This window comes from Theropithecus gelada, chromosome 1, assembly GCF_003255815.1.
Source record: "Theropithecus gelada isolate Dixy chromosome 1, Tgel_1.0, whole genome shotgun sequence".
Lineage (NCBI taxonomy): Eukaryota > Metazoa > Chordata > Mammalia > Primates > Cercopithecidae > Theropithecus > Theropithecus gelada.
Window position 1 is genome coordinate 56707398 of NC_037668.1, and position 18652 is coordinate 56726049.

Below are 18652 nucleotides of genomic sequence, written 5' to 3' on the forward strand. Positions count from 1 at the left end.
TCCAAAGTGCTGGGATTACAGGTGTGAGCCACTGTGCCCGGCCTTTTTGTCTTCTTTTAATCTCCTGGAGCCAGGAATTCCTCCTTTAGCCATTTAAAAGAAATATATTGGCCCAGCACGGTGGCTCATGCCTGTAATCCCAGCACTTTGGGAGGCTGAGGCAGGCGGATCATGAGGTCAGATCGAGACCATCTTGGTTAACACGGTGAAACCCTGTCTCTACACACACACACACACACACACATACATACACACACACATATATATGAAAAATTAGCCAGGCAGGGTGGCATGCGCCTATAGTCCCAGTTACTTGGGAGATTGAGGCAGGAGAATCCCTTGAACTCAGGAGGTGGAGGTTGCAGTGAGCCAAGATCATGCCACTGCACTCCAGCCTGGGTGACAGAGCGAGACACCATCTCAAAAAAAAAAAAAAAAAGGGAATGTATTTACTTAGTGGGCCAGGAGAGCTGTCCCAGCTCCACAGAGATTATTCAGTCTGAATTTTTTTTGAGACAGAGTCTTGCTTTGATGCCCAGGCTGGAGTGTAGTGGCTCGATCTTGATCTCAGCTCACCGAGACCTTGACGTCCTGGGCTCAAGTGATCCTGCCACCCCAGCCTCCAAATAGCTGAGATTACAGGCACACGCCACTAAATCTGGGTAATTTTTTTTTTTTTTTTTTGAGATGGAGTCTTGCTGTGTCACCCAGGCTGGAGTGCAGTGGTGAGATCTCAGCTCACTGCAACTTCCGCCTCCCAGGTTCAAGCGATTCTTGTGCCTCAGCCTCCTTAGTAGCTGGGATTACAGGCACCCACCACCATGCCTGGCTAATTTTTATTTTATTTTAAGTTTTTTGTATGAGAAGGAGAGTCACTCTTGTTGCCCAGGTTGGAGTGCAATGGCGCGATCTCGACTCACTGCAACCTCCACCTGCTGAGTTCAAGCGATTCTCCTGCCTCAGCCTCCTGAAAAACTGGGATGATAGGTGTGCACCACCACTCCCAGCTAAGTTTTGTATTTTTAGTAGAGACGGGGTTTCACCATGTTGGCCAGGGTGGTCTCGAAGTGACCTCAGGTGATCTGCCTGCCTCGGCCTCCCAAAGTGCTGGGATTATAGGTGTGAGCCACTGCATCTGGCTAATTTTTATATTTTTAGTATAGATGGGATTTCACCACGTTGGCCAGGGTGGTCTCAAACTGACCTCAGGTGATCTGCCTGCCTCAGTTTCCCAAAGGGCTGGGGTTACAGGTGTGAGCCACCATGCCCAGGCAATTTTTGTATTTTTGTAGAGATGGGGTCTCCTCATGTTGCCCATGCTGGTCTCGAACTCTTGGGCTCAAGTGATCTGCCCGCCTAGGCTTCCCAAAGTGCTGGGATTACAGGCGTGGCCACCGCGCCCAGCTTTTTTTTTTTTTTTTTGAGAGGAAGTCTTGCTCTGTCACCAGGCTGGAGTGCAGTGGTGGGATCTTGGCTCCCTGCAACCTCCACCTCCCAGGTTCAAGTGATTCTCCTGCCTCAGCCTCCTGAGTAGCTGAAATTACAGGTGCCCGCCACCATGCCCGGCTAATTTTTGTATTTTTATAGAGATGGGTTTCACCATCTTGGCCAGCATATTCTTGATCTCTCGACCTCGTGATCCACCTGCCTTGGTCTCCCAAAGTGTTGGGATTACAGGCATAAGCCACCGCGCCTGACCTGCTGTCCCATTCTTAACATAGTCAAAGATGGCTGGGTAAACTCCAGGAATCACGTCTGCATATCCAGCTATAAGGAAGGTGGAAGGGGAAGGGGAAGAAAAGGTTGCAGGATGCAGGCCAGCTATATTTTAAAGAGGTTCCTGGGCTGGGCACAGTGGTTTACACCTGTAATCCCAGCACTTTGGGAGGCAGAGGCCAGCGGATCATCACCTAAGGTCAGGAGTTCAAGACCAGCCTTTCCAACAAGGGGAAACGCTGTTTCTACTAAAAATACAAAAACTAGCTGGGCGTGGTGGCGGGCACCTGTAATCCCAGCGACTTGGGAGGCTGAAGCAGGAGAATTGCTTGGACCTGGGAGGTGGAAGTTGCAGTGAGCCGAGATTGTGCCACTGCACTCCAACCTAGGTGACAGAGCAAGACCCCATTTCTCCATAAAAAAAAAAAAAAAAAAAAAAAAAAAGAGGTTCTTAAGAAACTGACACCTAACACCTCTGCTTACATCACTTGGGGCAGATCTTGTTAGCTGCAAGGGATGCAGAGAAACGGTGTTTATTCCGGCCTACTATATACCCACCTAAAAGTGGTAGGTTTTAATTCTCAGGAAGAGAATGGGGAAAATGAAACAGTTCTAACATAAATGCCCTGTTTCTACAACTGCCTAATCTGGTCTCTTAGTCTGTAATGCTTGTCACCCTTCCCTGAGTAAATTATAATCATCCTTTAAAGATCAGTCCAAATGTCACCTCCAGACCCCTAAAGGTACAAGGAATCATTGCCTTCACTGTTCTCAGGACATTCTGCATGTTCCTCCAGATCTTGAAGCATGGTATTACTTACATTCCTGTATGCCTACTCTTAGAGTGGGCACCAGGGGCCTGCTCCTTCACCAGGACTCAGGCTCACCACTCTCCCTAAACCCCAACCTTACGGATTCCCCTGGAATAATCCTTTTTTTTTTTTGAGACAGAGTCTCTCTCTCTTGCCCAGGCTGAAGTGCAGTGGCACGATCTCAGCTCACTGCAACCTCTGCCTCCCTGGTTCAAGTGATTCTCCTGCCTCAGCCTCCTGAGTAGCTGGAACTACAGGCACACACCACCACGCCCTGCTAATTATAGGTGTGAGGCACCTCACCTGGCCTAAAAGAACCTAATCTTAATTTTACTCCTGTGGCCTCTGGCAGCCTTCCCTCCTTCTTAGGCTTTTTTCACTTGCCTGCATTGATCATCTGTATAATCACTTGTCCCATTAACTTAGAGGACAGGGAACAGGAAAGAGTTGGGGCTGATCTTGAGCCCAGAAGGTGGCAAATTTTCCCCAGAGGGCAATGCAGACCTTTCCCAGCCCCAGGCTGAAGCTGAGTCCTTTTTTCCAGCAGACACACAAGATGCTCCCAAAGAAAAGATGATTATGCTGGGAGTCTGTGTGCAAATTGGCACGCAATTAAAACTTCCGGCCGGGCGCGGGGGCTCACGCCTGTAATCCCAGCACTTTGGGAGGCCGAGGTGGGTGGATCACGAGGTCAGGAGTTCAAGACCAGCCTGGCCAACATGGTGAAACCCCGTCTCTACTAAAAATACAAAAATTAGCCGGGTGTGGTGGCATGCGCCTGTAGTCCCAGCCACTCGGAAGGCTGAGGTAGGAGAATCACTTGAATCTGGGAGGCGGAGGCTGCAGAGAGCCGAGATCACCCCACTGCACACCAGCCCAGGCGACAGGGTGAGACTTTGTCTCAAAAATAAATAAATAAATAAATAAAATAAATACATAAATAAATAAAACCTTCTGAGCCAGTTTTTTCCATATTGCTCCACTCCTAAAATCCCTTGGTGCCTCCCTAGGGCTTCAGGGTAAGTCCTGACATCATGGTCCTTTGTGATCTGACCCTCGCCCATGTCTCCCACCTCAGTTCCCACATTTCCTCCATGTCTAAGACAGCAGCTACACTTGACTGCAGTTCCCTGAGTGCCAGGCTCTCAGGCCTCTGAACTCTCATATGTGCTGTTGGCTTTGCTTGATATGCAGTTTCCTGCTCGGTATTCAAGACTGGCTGTAGAAGATACCTCCTCTAGGAATCCTTCCTTGATACCCTCAGGCAGAACTGGGGCCCCTGTGTGTCCTCCCAAGGCCCTCTGAACACCTCCATGTCAGTGACCTCATCATTACACTGTACTGGTCAATCTTACACTAGGCTAAGCAACCTGAGGGCCAGCAGCACTTCTTTCATTGGTATCCTTAGCTTTGGGCACACACTAGGCACTCAATAAATGAGTCCTAAATGAGGCTCCTGAGTGCTGGGTACAGAGGGCCAGGTGATAAGGGAGACACCCTGAAGCCTCTGTTCTTTGCTTTGAGCAAATGAATCGTGAAGCAAATACCAATATGTCACATGTCAAGCTCTTCTCTCGGCCTGAATAAAGCTCACTCATTTGTCAGGGCCCACCTTCAAACTTCACAGAAGCATACCCCTGACCCTGGGGCCTAGGGCAAGATCTTCATTCTGCTCTTACAGCACCCCAGAGATCTTCTTTACAGCATTAGTCACTATGGTAATTACTGTGAGACTGTTTAATGCAGGGTTTATCAATGACCTCATGAACATTGAACATTTGGGAGCTGAATTTTTTTTTTTTTTGAGATAGGGTCTTGCTCTGTCGCCTAGGCTGGAGTGCAGTGGCATGATCATGGCTCACTGCAGTCTAGACCTCCCAGGCTCAGGTAATCCTCTCACCTCAGCCTCCCGAGTAGCTGAGACTACAGGTGCACAGCACCACGGGTGGCTGATGTTTGTATTTTTTGTAGAGATGGCGTTTCACCATGTTGCCTAGGCTGACCTTGAACTCCTGGGCTCAAGTGATCCGCTCGCCTTGGCTACCCAAAGTACTGGTATTACAGGTGTGAGCCACCGTGCCAGGCCTTGGGTAATTCTTTGTTGTAGGAGGCTGTTGCGTGTCCTGTGGGGGGTTTAACAGCAGTACTCACTCTGCCTGCTAGATGCCAGTAGCAACCTCCTCCCCAAGCTGTGACTGCCAGAAATATTCCCAGACATTGTCAAATGTCTCCTGGGGGTAAAATTGCCCCTGGTTGAGAACCACTGGTATACTGTCTTTGTCTTCAGTTAGAACGGCAGTTCCATGAGAGTGGAGACCCCACGTCCTCGTTCCTCAGGGCTCTGATGACCTCAGCCTGGCATTGACTCTTCCGTGCAGCTGATCCTCCCGAAGCCCTGGACCGGGCCGCACACTCCTGAGAAGCACAGCAAAGTGCTCGTTCTACAGGACCCTCCTCTGTGGGCTTGTGCAGCTTGAAGCCAGGGATGGTGGCCTACTGGTCTTTGCCCTGGCAGTGTCCACCCAGGCTTTGCTTTCAGGGTGGTCAGAAAATGATTACTGGGGGAACACGTGACAGAAAAGCAGGAAGGGGGCCTCTTGGTGCTGTGAGCTGACCAGTGCAGAGTGACGGTCCTTGACAGGGATGACTTCTACTTTTTGGAAGGAAGAGTTCAGACTTTATTAGATACCTTAAGGCTGGCCCTGGGGAAAACCACAGCTGGCTTCACCATCCTCCTAATAGGAAGAGGCAGTGAGGAGAGCAGTAGTCTGGGGAAGGTGGGAACCCCGACTGAGGGGCCTGCACCCAGCCCCTCAGATCTGCTTCCCCTCTCACGTCACTCCGGCTCTTTTGGGATGATCACATGGTGAGAATCTGCTTTGAAGACACGAAGGGCTTCATGGAGGCTTCCAAAGCAGACTGGTAGTCCTGCAGCGGGACCTGGGAGCAGGCAGGGGCTGTGAGTTGGCCTCGGCGGATGAGATCGCACAGTGTGAGGATCAGCTCCTTGAACTGGTCTGCGGGAGGTTGGAGGAAATCAGACAGGGGAACAGCAGCTGGAGATTGGTGAGATGTGGCACGGGGCTGCCCTATGGACAGGAGCTGGCACCGAGCTCCAATAAAGCCTTGAGTCCTGGCTGTGCCAAGGATGGGGTGGCTGTGGAGGCAGCCTGGTCCCTGCCTGTCTTTAGGACAGTGAGGTCCAGGTGGGGAGAGAGGAACACAGGAGTGGCTCTACGGTCTGAGGGGCAGGCAGGCAAAGACCACTCTTCAGAGTGGTGATTAAGATGGCACAGACTCACAGAACCTAGCTGCAGTGGAGCCAGGAGCACTGAATGGTGGGAGGAGAAGGATGGCGGAGGCCGGGAGGCCAGAGGAGGCACGGGGAGGGAGTGGGTGTGCCTGGCATGCCAAGTGATGTGGAACAGTCGAGCTCTGCTCAGGAAAAGGAGCTCTCCCTGAGAGCCCAGGACTCCCTTAGAACCCCACGACCTGAGGCCACCAACATCCCCTCCCTGGGCCTGCCTCCTCTGAAGGACCCTATATGGTACAGGAAGTTGAGAAGTGAAGGCCTTAGCTGAGAAGTGTTTTTCCATAGACATAAATTCATTCAACCTTCAAATCTAGTCATATCTACTGGTTAAAACACTTCAGTGGCTCCTCAGTTGCCTTTAAGAGTGAGTCTTGGCTGGGCACGGTAAATCATGCCTATAATCCCAGCACTCTGGGAGGCTGAGGCGGGTGGATCCCTTGAGCCCAGGAGTTTGAGACCAGTCTGGGCAACATGATGAAACCCCATCTCTACTAAAAATACAAAAACTAGCTGGACATGGTGGCATGTGCCTGTGGTCCTAGCTACTTGGGAGGCTGAGGGGAGGATCACCTGAGCCGAGGAGGTTGAGGCTGTAGTGAGCTGTGAACACACCACTGCACTCCAGCCAGGGCAACAGAGCGATACCTTGTCTCAAAACAAATAACCCCCCAAAACAGCACAAAAACCCCAGTGAGTCTGAATGCCTTAATCAGGTTTATAAGGCCTTTTGTAACCTGGTCACAACCCACTCACCCAATTTCTCAGCCCCAGCTCAGATCTAGCACTCCAGGTCGCTCGGAAGCACTTCAGTGCACATACGATTTTTGATTTTTTCTGCCTGAAACACTGTATTCACGCTACCACCTTCCTCCCCTTCACTTGGATAATCCCATGTTATTCTTCATCCTGAGTTTGGAGATCCCACTCTAGGGAGCCAGTCCTCCAGGAGATGAACAGGAGATGATCTGTTCACATCCTGGCTGCATCCCTCCCCGTGGGGAGGTGACTTTGGGCATACTACTTAACCACTCTGAACCTCGATTTCCTCCTCTGTCAAACACGGCTAACAAGAGTTTAAACTTATGAATTTAAACTGAGGCAGAGATTAAGTAACTTGCCCAGGGTCCCACCACTGTCTAGGCAGAACCTCTACCCAGTAGTGTGGAAGCAGATTTGAACCCAGGCAGGCTGGCTCCAGAGTCTATTCTCTCTACTTTGCTATCCATCTTTCCCCACTGTCAGCTCTTCAGGATGGGGGCAGTGTCTGTTTTGTCCTGTGCCCCTAAGACTAACCTAGTTTAGTCCAATAACTATTTGCTGACTGTAGCTGGCCTAAGGCTATTCTCTTTGATCCTTCTGTGGGACTGGGGACCCAATCACCCCTCCAGGGCTCAGTAGCTGGTCATTTCTGCTGCCATTTTTAGGCACTGCCCTCATCTGTGACTCCTTGCACTGGGCCGTGCACTCACCTGGACTGTGGTCCTTCTTCCACTGGGACAACCAAAAGCCCCGAAGTTTGAGATCCTTAAAAATGAGCAGGCTCTGTGGACACAGGAAGGACATGCTGGGCTCTGAGGGCAAGAACTTCAGGCATCGCTTAAGGGTACAGACTCCCCTCCAGGGACGGGGCATTGCCTAAGTTTAGACCGCTGTCGTGCCAGGGGATGTGGCCTGGCTGAGGTGTCCGGCCCGGCTCCAGGCATGCCTCCCTCCGACCCAGCTTACCACAGAGGCTATGACGGGCTGCTTGGCCATCCCCCCATAGGTTACCATGGTTCCTCCACGCCTAAAGAGTCCAAAGAGAACAAAGACTGGGTGCAAAGTAGAGACAGAGCCCTTCCTGAACCTGCCATGGTGCTTCTGCTTCAACCCTGGTTCCTAAACCCTGCTCTCAGAATCTCTGGGGAAGGTTGAAAAATACAGATTCCGGCTGGGTGCAGTGGCTCATGCCTATAATTCCAGCACTTTGGGAGGCTGAGGCAGGTGGATCACTTGAGCCCAGGAGTTCAAGACCAGCTTAGGCAACAAAAGGAGACCCCATCTCTATTAAAAAAGTACAAAAAATTAGCCGGGCAAGGTGGCATGCCTGTAGTCTCAGCTTCTTGGGAGGCTGAGGTGGGAGAATCACTTGAGGGCATGAAAGTGAGGCTGCAGTGAGCCCTGATCACACTACTGCACCCTAGCCTGGGCAACAGAGTGAGACCCCATCTCAGAAAATAAATAAATAAATAAATGCTGGGGATGGCAGCTCACACCTGTAATACCAGTGCTTTGGGAGGCCAAGGTGGGAGGATTGCCTGAGCCCAGGAGTTTGAGAACAGCCTGGGCAACGCAGTGAGACCCTGTGTCTACAAATAATAATAAAAAAAATTAGCTGCGCATGGTGGTACATGCCTGTGGTCCCACTCAGGAGGCTGAGGTGGGAGGATCACTTGAGACTGGGAGGTTGAGGCTGCAGTGAGCCGAGATTGCACTGCTGCACTCCAACCTAGGCAACACAGTGAGACTGTCTCAGTATAAAACAAAACAACAAACCAGATTCCTAGGTCCAATCCCAGACCCAATGAATCAGGATACAAGAATGTATATTAAACACACACACACCCCCCATCTGGATGACTTGGATGTTTAGCCAGGGTTGGGAATCCACTAATCTAACCCAACCAGTCAGGCTTTGATTAAGTGCTGAAAAGAAACTTGCTCTCCCCAGATGAGCTCGAGGCCTGAGTTCAGCCTTGGCTCTGCTTTCACTACAGGTGTCCGACCTTGGGTGATGCAGTGAAAATGGCCCAGACCTCATCTCTTCATCTGTCAATGCTCATTCTAAGAATCAATGTGAGGAAACAGCTCTACAGATATCTACAGATAAGGAGTGATGTGGATGGTGGAGGGAACAATGACAAGCGTCCTCTCACTGCAGGAGGTGCCTTCTCAGTACCTGCTGTCTGACACCCACACCCCGACGTCAGCTGACATACGGGAGTGAAGCTAATATAATTTCTAAGTGAATAAGCCTGGAGTTCACATGCTTGACTTAACCTGTGTTCCCCTCCCCACTCCCTGGCTCTTCTAGGAGTCTGTTGATCAAGGATGACTTCAAGCACATTTGGGGACAATACAAGGTAGACTTTGAAAACTACCGAATGGAAGGAGCTGCTGTCCTAGGGCAGGTACTTCTGTCCCTGAGGCTGCTGGGTAGTTTGGTCTTAAGTGCCCCTCGACTGCCACCTGCTGTAGAAAGTAGCTCCTGGGAGCCAAGCCCTCTCTCCTCTGTATCCCTGCTGCACTTGGTCTAATCAGACTAGTAGCTAACACTTACCAGGCTGCTACTAGGTGCCAGGCACAGTTCTAAGCATTTTGCATGTACTGCCTCAGGGAATCCTCGTAACAACCTTGTTTTAGAGATGAGAAAGCTGAAGCCCATCCATCATTTGTACAGCAATTTGTATATCACCCAGTGTCCTTTAGACCAGTGGTCCCTAACCTTGTTGGCACCAGGACCGGTTTCATGGAAGACGATTTTTCCGTGGACTGGAGGAAGGAAGATGGTTTTGGGATGAAACTGTTCCACCTCAGATCCTCAAGCATTAGATTCTCATAAGGAGCACGGGACCTGGATCCCTTGCATGCGTGGTTCACAACAGGGTTCACAGGCCTATGAGAATCGAATGTTGCTGCTGATCTGTCAGGAGGCAGAGCTCAGGGAGCCATGCTCGCTCACCCACCGCTCACCTCCTGCTGCGTGACCTGGTTCCTAACAGGCCACGAACTGGCACTGGTCTGAGGCGTGGGGGCCCCTGTGTTAGATTACCCTTCAGAGGCAGAGGGTTTATAAAACCCCCATTTTAAAGATGAAGAGACGGAGGCCTGGATTGCTTTTCACGTATTGCCTAACTTTCCATAGGCCCACAGCTAGTAAGTCACAGACAGAGCTGGGGCTTGAACCCAGTCATTCTGACTCCAGTGCCTACACTCATAACTACTGCACAACGCTTCCTCCTGCAATGACATTGGGATTGAGGTCTGCCACCGGGGCTGTCAGGTATAGGGCTGAAGCGGTGTGCTCAAATGTGGGGTCAAGCCTGGCTCTCCTGCTGACTAGACTTTGGGCCAGGTACCTGACCTCTTTGAGCCTCGTTTTTTTTTTTTTTTTTTTTTTTGAGACACAGTCTGTCTCTGAAGCCCAGGCTGGAATGCAATGGCACGATCTTGGCTCACTGCAACCTTCACCTCCTGGGTTCAAGCGATTCTCCTGCCTTAGCCTCCCAAGTAGCTGGGATTACAGGTGTCTACCACCATGCCTGGCTAATTTTTGTATTTTTAGTAGAGACGAGGTTTCACCATGTTGGCCAGGCTGGTTTCGAATTCTTGACCTCAGGTGATCCACTTGCCTCGGCCTTCCAAAGTGCTAGGTTTACATGCATGAGCCACTGCACCCGGCCTGGGCCTCATTTTTGAAAAGTATAAAACAGAGATTAGAACTGCACCCCCTGTCTAGGTGGTTGTGGGAGGGGTAAGTCAAGCACTGCACAGTCTGGTGCATGATGAATATTCACCACAGCGCTCTGGCCACGTGACTCGCCTGCTCATCTAGCCTGTGAGATCTCAGAGGGCGCATCAGTGCCACGGCCCTCTCTGTGCCTGGTAGCTAGTAAGTGCTCAGCAAGTATGTGCTAGCTGAATCCGTGCTACTGAGGGGGTTCCTGCCTTAGTTAGGAAGTGTCTTTTTACGCACACTCTAGCTCAAGAAGGTTATTTTATTTATTTATTTATTTATTTTTGAGACGGAGTCTCCCTCTGTCGCCCAGGCTGGAGTGCAGTGGTGCGATCTCAGCCCACTGCAAGCTCCACCTCCTGGGTTCATGCCATTCTCCTGCCTCAGTGTCCCCAGCAGCTGGGACTACGGCGCCCGCCACCACACCCAGCTAATTTTTTGTATTTTTAGCAGAGACGGGGTTTCTCTGTGTTAGCCAGGATGGTCTCAATCTCCTGACCTCATGATCCGCCCGCCTCAGCCTCCCAAAGTGCTGGGATTATAGGCGTGAGCCATCATGCCTGGCCTAGAAGCTTATATTAAAGGAAAGAAGAATGAAGGACATGCATTAATATTGTCAACAAGGCTTATCCCCCTTGGTGGTGGGGTGATAGGTAACTTTTATTTCTTTTTTGAGATGGAATCTCCCTCTATCACCCAGGCTGAAGTAGAATGGTGTGATCTCAGCTCACTGCAACCTCCACCTCCTGGATTCAAATGATTCTTGTGCCTCAGCCTCCCGAGTAGCTGGGATTACAGATGCCTGCCACCACACCCAGCTAGTTTTTTTGTATTTTTAGTAGAGATGGAGTTTCGCCATGTTGGCCAGGCTGGTCTTAAACTCCTGACCTCAAGTGATCTGCTCGTCTTGTTGGGATTTTATAAGCATGAACCACCATGCCTAGCCAGGTAACTTAAAAAAAAAAAATCAAAATTTTTTTTGTAGTGATCGGGTCTCACTGTGTTACCCAGGCTGGTGTCGAACTCCTGGCCTCAAGTGATGCTTTCTCCTTGGCCTCCCAAAGTACTGGGATAATAGGCATGAGCCACAGTCCCAGCCAACAGGAAACTTTTATGCTTAAGTTTTCCTTTGCAATTTCCCATGTTTTCAAAATGTTTTGTAATAAGCATAATGTTCCCTTTAAAATTAGAATCTATTTTAAAAGCTAGTACAAATTTGGAAGGTTAAATAAGCTAGGACTAAGTGACTTTTTCAGACATCCCTAGGTTATAAATCCTTGACTATTCCTCTATGGCAGACAGCTTAGCAGTCTACTTCTGGGGTCCCTTGGAAAAATAAAGCTGGATAGGCCTTTTGGTCATCTACAAAGGAGGAGGCTGAGAAAGCAGTGCCCAGATAGCTGGATGACTTTGGTCCTAGTTTCCACTTAACATTGTGCTGACCTGGTCTTGGCTTGAACTGGCCACTGGGACTCGGTCACTTGATGGTCATCCCAGCTAAAGACCTGGAGAGTTCCGGCGAGCTGGACCTGCAGGCCCAAGGGACTTACGCTAACTGCCGCAGCAGCTCTGTGGAGCTTTTCCCACCGACACAGTTGAGAGCAAGCCGTGGCTGGGGCATGTCCTGGAAAGCAACAAAAGTGCAGTGAGGGAGCGACCCCCCTCTACATGTGGGGTCTGAAGCTTGCCCAAGTGCTGTGTTAGAAGGAGGGAGTAAATAAAATGAGATGTTTATGCCTTTGTTTGCGTGCATGCACGCGTGTATGTGTTTATGCCTTTGAACTCACCTTTTTCTCTGCTTAGGAAGGGTCTTTTCTTTCTTTTTTCTTTTTCTTCCTAAGACAGGGTCTCACTCTGTTACCCAGGCTGGAGTGCAGTGGTGCAATCATGGCTCACTGCTACCTCACCCTCCCAGGCTCAAGCAATCCTCCCACCTCAGCCTCCCGAGTAGCTGGGACTGCAGATGTGTATCATGATGCCCAGATAGTTAAAAATTTTTTTGTAGAGACAGAGGTCTCACTATGTTGCTCAGGCTAGCCTCAAACTCTCAGACTCAAGTAATCCGCCTGCCTTGGCCTCCCAAAGTGTTGGGATTACAGGCATGAGCCACCTCATCTGGCCAAGAAGGGCCTTTTCTGTAGCAACTTAATCCTGTTGTCCATTTTAGGATCTGGCAGAACTCATCTTCTCTGGGAAAGAATAGGCAAAGGGCATCTGCATGCAGTTTGGTGGCTTCGGTTCCCTGTGTGCTCCCCTTTTCAGTCCTTGTGACTTGGCTAATATTATATATGCTGATCTACTGCTTCAGAAATGTTTGCAAGAAGTGCACGCTCTTGAGTGTGTGTCTTTGGTTCCTCCTGATGGTTCAGTAAAAAGGGGCTGAGGGTCTGGTCCCTTACTAGGCATGTTGTAGGGTGGAGGTTCTTGAAGGTTAAGAGGCTTTCAGTTCAGAGAGACTGAGGCCAGCTCTGACTCTCCCCCTTATAAACTATATGATTTTGGTTAAGCACTTCCTCTTTTCTAAGTAAAACAGATAGCAATTCCTTTGAATAGCTTTTGTGGAAATTATCAGATAAAATTAAGGCAGGTAGTTGGGAAAGGTTACTTCTTTCCTTTCTCTTTCTGTGTCTCTGTTTCCTCAGGTCCTCTCCTGCCAGTTCTTAGAGTCACACATGTGGGCTGACATGGCCCACCACAAATGTTTAAAACTGCAAGTCACACTGGGTTTCCTAAACTCTGTTTGTTTCTCGTGCCTCCCTCCCAGCATCTGGGCACTTAATGCATGCTGCTTGCCGCCTGGCTGGGGGAACGGGCTTTAACCAACCAAGAAGAGGCAAAGGGAGGTTTCCAGAGAGGAACAATGGTGCCAGTCCCCAGCTTCTCTAATGCATGTCAACTTTCTTCAGGGAGATGTGCATGGACTGGAGGGGCAATGTCCCTCTTACTAGGTACCTTAAAGAAGTTTTTCATTTCGGGCCTTCTTAGCTCCTCTTCTGTGATGACATGCTCAGCTCCCAGACTCTTCAGTCTGTCACTCAGCTTCTGGATATCAGGTCTGGAAACCAAATATAGTTCCCTGGTCACATCTGCCGGCTTTTTCCACCAAAGTCTCCCAGGACCCCTCTACCACAGCTGGGAGAACCCATGCTTCTTTTTGCAGGAAGCTGGGGTTAGGTTTAAGCCAGGCTTGAGCAGGGACCAGCCACCTAATTTCATTCGGCTTCAATAGCTCTTGGCTGTCTCCTCACTGGAAACAGAGTGAGACTGGGTGGCTTCCACAGGCCCTGACAGCTCAATAGTGCTAGAAGCCATCTGTGCCCAGGGAGAAGTCACTTAACTTCCTGATTTCTTCCTCTGAAAAGACAAACTCCACTTCCCCCTCTTTTCAAGGGCTCTTCAGAGTGTTGTGCACACACACTCTAGCCCGGGAGTGGTCCTGGGTCTCTTTGGTTAAGGCAAACAGAATGATTTTTGTTAGTACAAGTGAGGAACTGAAGCTGGTGTCAATTATACTAAGACTGGGCTTCCATGACAGCCACAGCCACATTCATGAACAGTGAGGCTTAGAGAAACTGGATGATACGATGGAGAGTGAGGAAACCGAGTCTGTTACTGACTTGCTGTGTCTTCCAGGGCAAGCTGCTCTCTGAAACTTCAGTTTCCTCATCTGTAAAAGACAGATGATAAACCTGCCTCTGTCTCCTTCCTGTATGTATTTAGTGCACTTCCAAGTACCACACAAAAGCAAGGGTAAAGGGGCCTTGGGTTAGACGGTTCACAGAAAGAATAATACAGCTCAAAACATTCCCAAATATGAACTGGGGTTTTGAAAACATGAGGTTATCACAAGCCAAGAGTCTCAGAAAGTCTTAGCTGTTCAGTAAGAGCAGTCTCCACCTCCTTCCTGCCCTCTCTTTACATTTCAGATTCACTCATCCTATCACCAAAAGCCAGCTGGACTTCATTTCTTAGGGCTGACTCATCTGTTTCAGCCACCAACTCTGTTAGTGACACCTAAGGCCAGTTTATGCTTATGCAAGGGCGCCCTCTGGTGTACAAGTGGGCACCGCAGTGATGGGAGGTGGGAAAGGCCGAAGTCGTGGTCTGGGATGAAGCCTGCTCCCCACACACCTGTCTCGGACCACATTGATGGTTCTCAGGCCCAGGGCTGCGGCGATCTGGATGACTGCTTGCCCCACTCCGCTGTTGGATGCATTCTGGATGACAGAATCCCCTGTGGAGCCAGGAAGAGAACCAAATCAAGCCCTGTATAGATCTGCAATAGATCAAAGGCTTCCAGCCAGGGATCCTACTGTAGGCAAGGGAGTCCTCAGGCTCAACAGGGACCCAGGACCTGGCTGCTGAGTCTTCTCAGAGCTTACATTGTTTCTCACTGTTCCCCTAATGCCTCTTAAACTTCCACAACACTCACGATGCCTCCCAGGACTTGGTAACTCAGCATCTACACTGGACATAATTTAACTCAGCATCTACACTGGACCCTGCCCTGCTATGGAAAAGATTTTATAGCCTTCATAACCCTCCCAACTTTTATGTCCTCAGGTCTTTGCTTAGGTTATTTCCTTGGTTTGCAATGTTTCCCTCCTCTCTTCCTTCCTATTGAAATCCTGTAGATCCTTTGAAGTGCAGCTCAAGTGTAGCCTTCATGAAGCCTTCCTGGATATTCCCCTCTATGTGCTCCCAAAGTGCTCCGTGGGCCTCTGTATTAATGCACATACCATGGTCTGCCCCGTCTTAGTCTTATACTTTGTTGTATATAGGTCCATTTCTATGAAGAGCTTGTAGCTTCTTGAGAGGGAAGGACCGTGCCCTATTCCCCTCCGCGGTGTTTAATAAGGCGCACTGCCTTGAAATGGGATTAGAGCTGTGCTGGAGAAATTGGCAGCCCCTGAAACAGGGTCCTACAGTTTTGTGGCAAAGCCCAGGTTTAGCTTTGGACCTGGCCATTGGGGAAGGCAGGGTGACATGCTGGGAAAAACCTGGGCTCTGGAATGAGATGGACCTGGGCATAAGTCTCAGTTTCACCAATGATTGTAACTAAACAGACAGGGCAAGTTATGACCTCTGTGAACTTCAGTTTCCTTCCCTTAAAATGTAATCCCAGCTACTAGGGAGGCTGAGGCAGGAGAATCGCTTGAACCCGGGAGGTGGAGGTTGCCGTGAGCCGAGATCACGCCACTGTACTCCAGCCTGGGTGACAGAGCAAGACTCTCTCTATGAAAAAAAAAAAAAAGGTGCCCCTGATTAGAGTCAAATGCATCATGTCCGGGAAAGTGCTTTGTTGACTTTGAAATGCTTTCTGGTTTTTGAGAGACAGCAGGGATCTGTCACACAATGGGCTGAAACTAGAGATCGAGGACTTCCTGGAAGAAGAATGCCCACTCTCCTTCACCAGGGGTCAACGTACAGGTTGTCACCCACTAGTGGATTATGAATCAATGTAGTTGGCTGCAAGCAGCATTTTTTAAAAGTTAAAATTGAGAGGAGAATAAAAAATAACAGAGTATGTCACACATAGTAAGGGTATTTCACGAAACTTTGGTTTCCATTTTATATATATATATATATGTCCCTATTTGTATAAACTGATCACAATGTAAAATGTAATTCTCACCATTTGTCAAGATCCTAAGTTGACTCAACAGTTCTGGCCACATCAGCCTTGAGGCAGGAAAGTGGAGAGGTGCACAGTGGGTACTTAGGGTGGGCAGCGTTGAAATGCCTAGATCTGTTACCACAGCTGCAGCCCAAATGGGAGGTGGCTTTAGGGCATGGGACGCAGGCAAACAAAGCATCTGCTGCACTAGGACTCCAGCAAAGGTCCCTGGTCACAGCCACTGTCTTTCTCTACCAAATGCTCCCAGGACTCCTCTGTCATAGTTGTGAGAAACCTATATTTCTCTTTGTGGGAACTGGCATCGGCTTTCAGCCAGGCCTTGGACAGTGGCTGGGCACCATGTTTCATCACACTCCAACAGCTCTGGGCCTCAGTTTCCTCACTGGCATGAGAGGTGGCTTGGGTGAGTTCTACAGCCACTGCGCCTCACGGATGTGCACGGTGTGCAGAGGCAGCCCAGAAAGTTAATGCCCTTAGGGTGACCCTTAAACAATGGGGTGTGAGAATTAGTGGAAAACTCATCATTCAAGGGTTAGTTTTTCTTTTTTGAGATGGGTCTTGTTCTGTCGCCCAGGCTGGAGTGCAGTGGCACAATCTCGGCTCACTGCAACCTCTGCCTCCCGGGTTCAAGCGATTCTCCTGCCTCAGCCTCCTGAGTAGCTGGAATCACAGGTGCCGCCACCATGCCCAGCCTTAAGGGTTAATTCTGTGGTGGGTTCTATGAGAGTCTTCAGAGGGCCCCCAGCAAGACTGAGCAGGCCAGTGCGGGGGTGGCTCATGTCTGTAACCCCAGCACTTTGAGAGACTGAGGTGGGCGGATCACAAGGTCAGGAGCTTAAGACGAGCCTGGCCAATATGGTGAAACCCTGTTTCTACTAAAAATTCAAAAATTAGCTGGATGTGGTGGCAATCCCAAGCTATAGTCCCTTGAGACCAGGAGGCGGAGGTTGCAGTGAGCCCATGCCACTGCACTCCAGCCTGGGCGACAGAGTGAGACTCCGTCTCAAAAAAAACAGCCTGAGCAGTAGTTGCCCATAGCAGTAACCGGGCTTCATGGGCTTTGCCTCCATCTCTGTCTCACTCTCCCCACTCCCCCTCATTTCTGCTTCCGAAACAAACTGTCTGCACCCAGTCCTGGTCTTAGGCTCCACTTTCAGGGAAACCCAAATGAAACACTTGGCTTTGTCATTTACCTGCTGGCTGATCTCATGCAAATAGTTTACCTCTCTGGACCTCAGTTTTCCCATTTATGAAAGGGAAGACGAATAAAAGCAGTGGACAGTCTCTGCACTGCATGCCCAGCACTGTGTGAAGTGTTATGCTGTAGTGTTTCACCCTCCATGTTCTTTATTCTCCATTTTACAGAAGAAAAATCTGATGATTTGAGAGGCAAATTCACAGTCAGGGAAAGGTGAAGCCTGGGGTCAGATCCAGGTTATCTGCCCAAAGCTTGAGCTCTTAACCAATGATGGTACCAACCTCACTGCAACGCTTTGAAGATTTAATGCACTCAATGGGGATAATGCCTGTCAAGGCACTTCTGTGAACTGGAAAGTGCTATGTAAACGCTGAGTGGAATTATTAACACTAAGTTCAGCGTTTTACTGAAAACACAGGGACTGTGTCTATCTTGTCTGGCTTTGTATCCCAGAGCTTAACACAGCTCAACACATTTTTGCTGAATGACAGAATTCAATCCCAAGCTCTAGGGAATGTGACCCTGCAGCAGTTTTCGAGAGTGTACTCCTCGTGAGGTTTCGGCATGTTTCCTAGGAACCAAGCTAACATCTTTCTACGTGAAAGCAACAACATTCACCCGGGTGAGAGGTCCATCACCCCGTCAAAACCTCCACCTTGCAAGTTCTCCTGGCCTTGGGGTCAGGATGTGAGTGGCACCCTAGTTGGGAGACCCTGACCTGCTCCCCTAACTCCGGGTTCCTACCTGGCTGCAGCTGCTCGAAGTCCATCAACATCCTGTAGGCTGTGCAGGGATTGACGCCCAGGGTGGCAGCGCTCTGAAGAGGGATGTCACTCGGAACTTGGATCAGTGCTTCCTCGCTGAACACAGCCTCGGTCCGCCAGGTTCCTGAGTCAGAGGATGAGACCAGGATCATAAGGAAGGAGCCCTGAGCACATTCAACCCCAGCTCACTCTCCTTGGCCAATGAGCAGCCAGGATAATGGATAGTATCCACTGGAAGCATCCAGGATAGCATCCAGGATGTTTAGAAAAAGAAGAAAATCTGGATGTTCCTCTGAATGTCTGAATCCTCATGATAATTATGCAAAATAGATTGTTATTTTTTTAAATTTTTTTTTTTTTTTCTTTTAGAGACAGAGTCTCTGTCTGTAGCCCAGGCTGGAGTACAGTGGCGAGATCTCGGCTCACTGTAACTTCCGCCTCCTGAGTTCAAGTGATTCTCACACTGCAGCCCCCTGAGTCACTGGGATTACAGGCGTGCACTACCATACATGGCTAATTTATTTATTTGTAGTAGAGACAAGGTTTTGCCTTGTTGCTCAGGCTAGTCTTGAACTCCTGGTCTCAGGTGATTCGCCTGCATCAGCTTCCCTAAGTGCTGGGATTATACACATGAGCCACTGTGCCCGGCCCAAATTAGATAGTTATTCTGATCTTAAACATGTAGTAAAAATGGGGTGTGGTGGCTCATGCCTATA

The 18652-nt window shown here is 49.6% G+C and overlaps 1 protein-coding gene across 8 annotated transcripts in view; it reads right to left on the bottom strand.

Annotated features, from left to right (window-relative positions):
- Window positions 1-5182: 5182 nt before the first annotated feature.
- The window catches only part of MECR (mitochondrial trans-2-enoyl-CoA reductase), a 37122-nt gene continuing 23652 nt past the window's right edge, over window positions 5183-18652 (bottom strand). For all 8 annotated transcript variants that reach the window (XM_025354452.1, XM_025354441.1, XM_025354461.1 and 5 more), the window contains 7 exons: window positions 17917-18060; window positions 14468-14570; window positions 13289-13391; window positions 11887-11960; window positions 7567-7627; window positions 7311-7383; window positions 5183-5545 (listed from right to left, as the gene is read on the bottom strand). In XM_025354452.1, coding sequence (XP_025210237.1) covers window positions 5388-5545; window positions 7311-7383; window positions 7567-7627; window positions 11887-11960; window positions 13289-13391; window positions 14468-14570; window positions 17917-18060 — 716 coding nt within the window. In that variant the 3' untranslated portion in view covers window positions 5183-5387. The remainder of the gene's footprint in view (window positions 5546-7310; window positions 7384-7566; window positions 7628-11886; window positions 11961-13288; window positions 13392-14467; window positions 14571-17916; window positions 18061-18652) is intronic.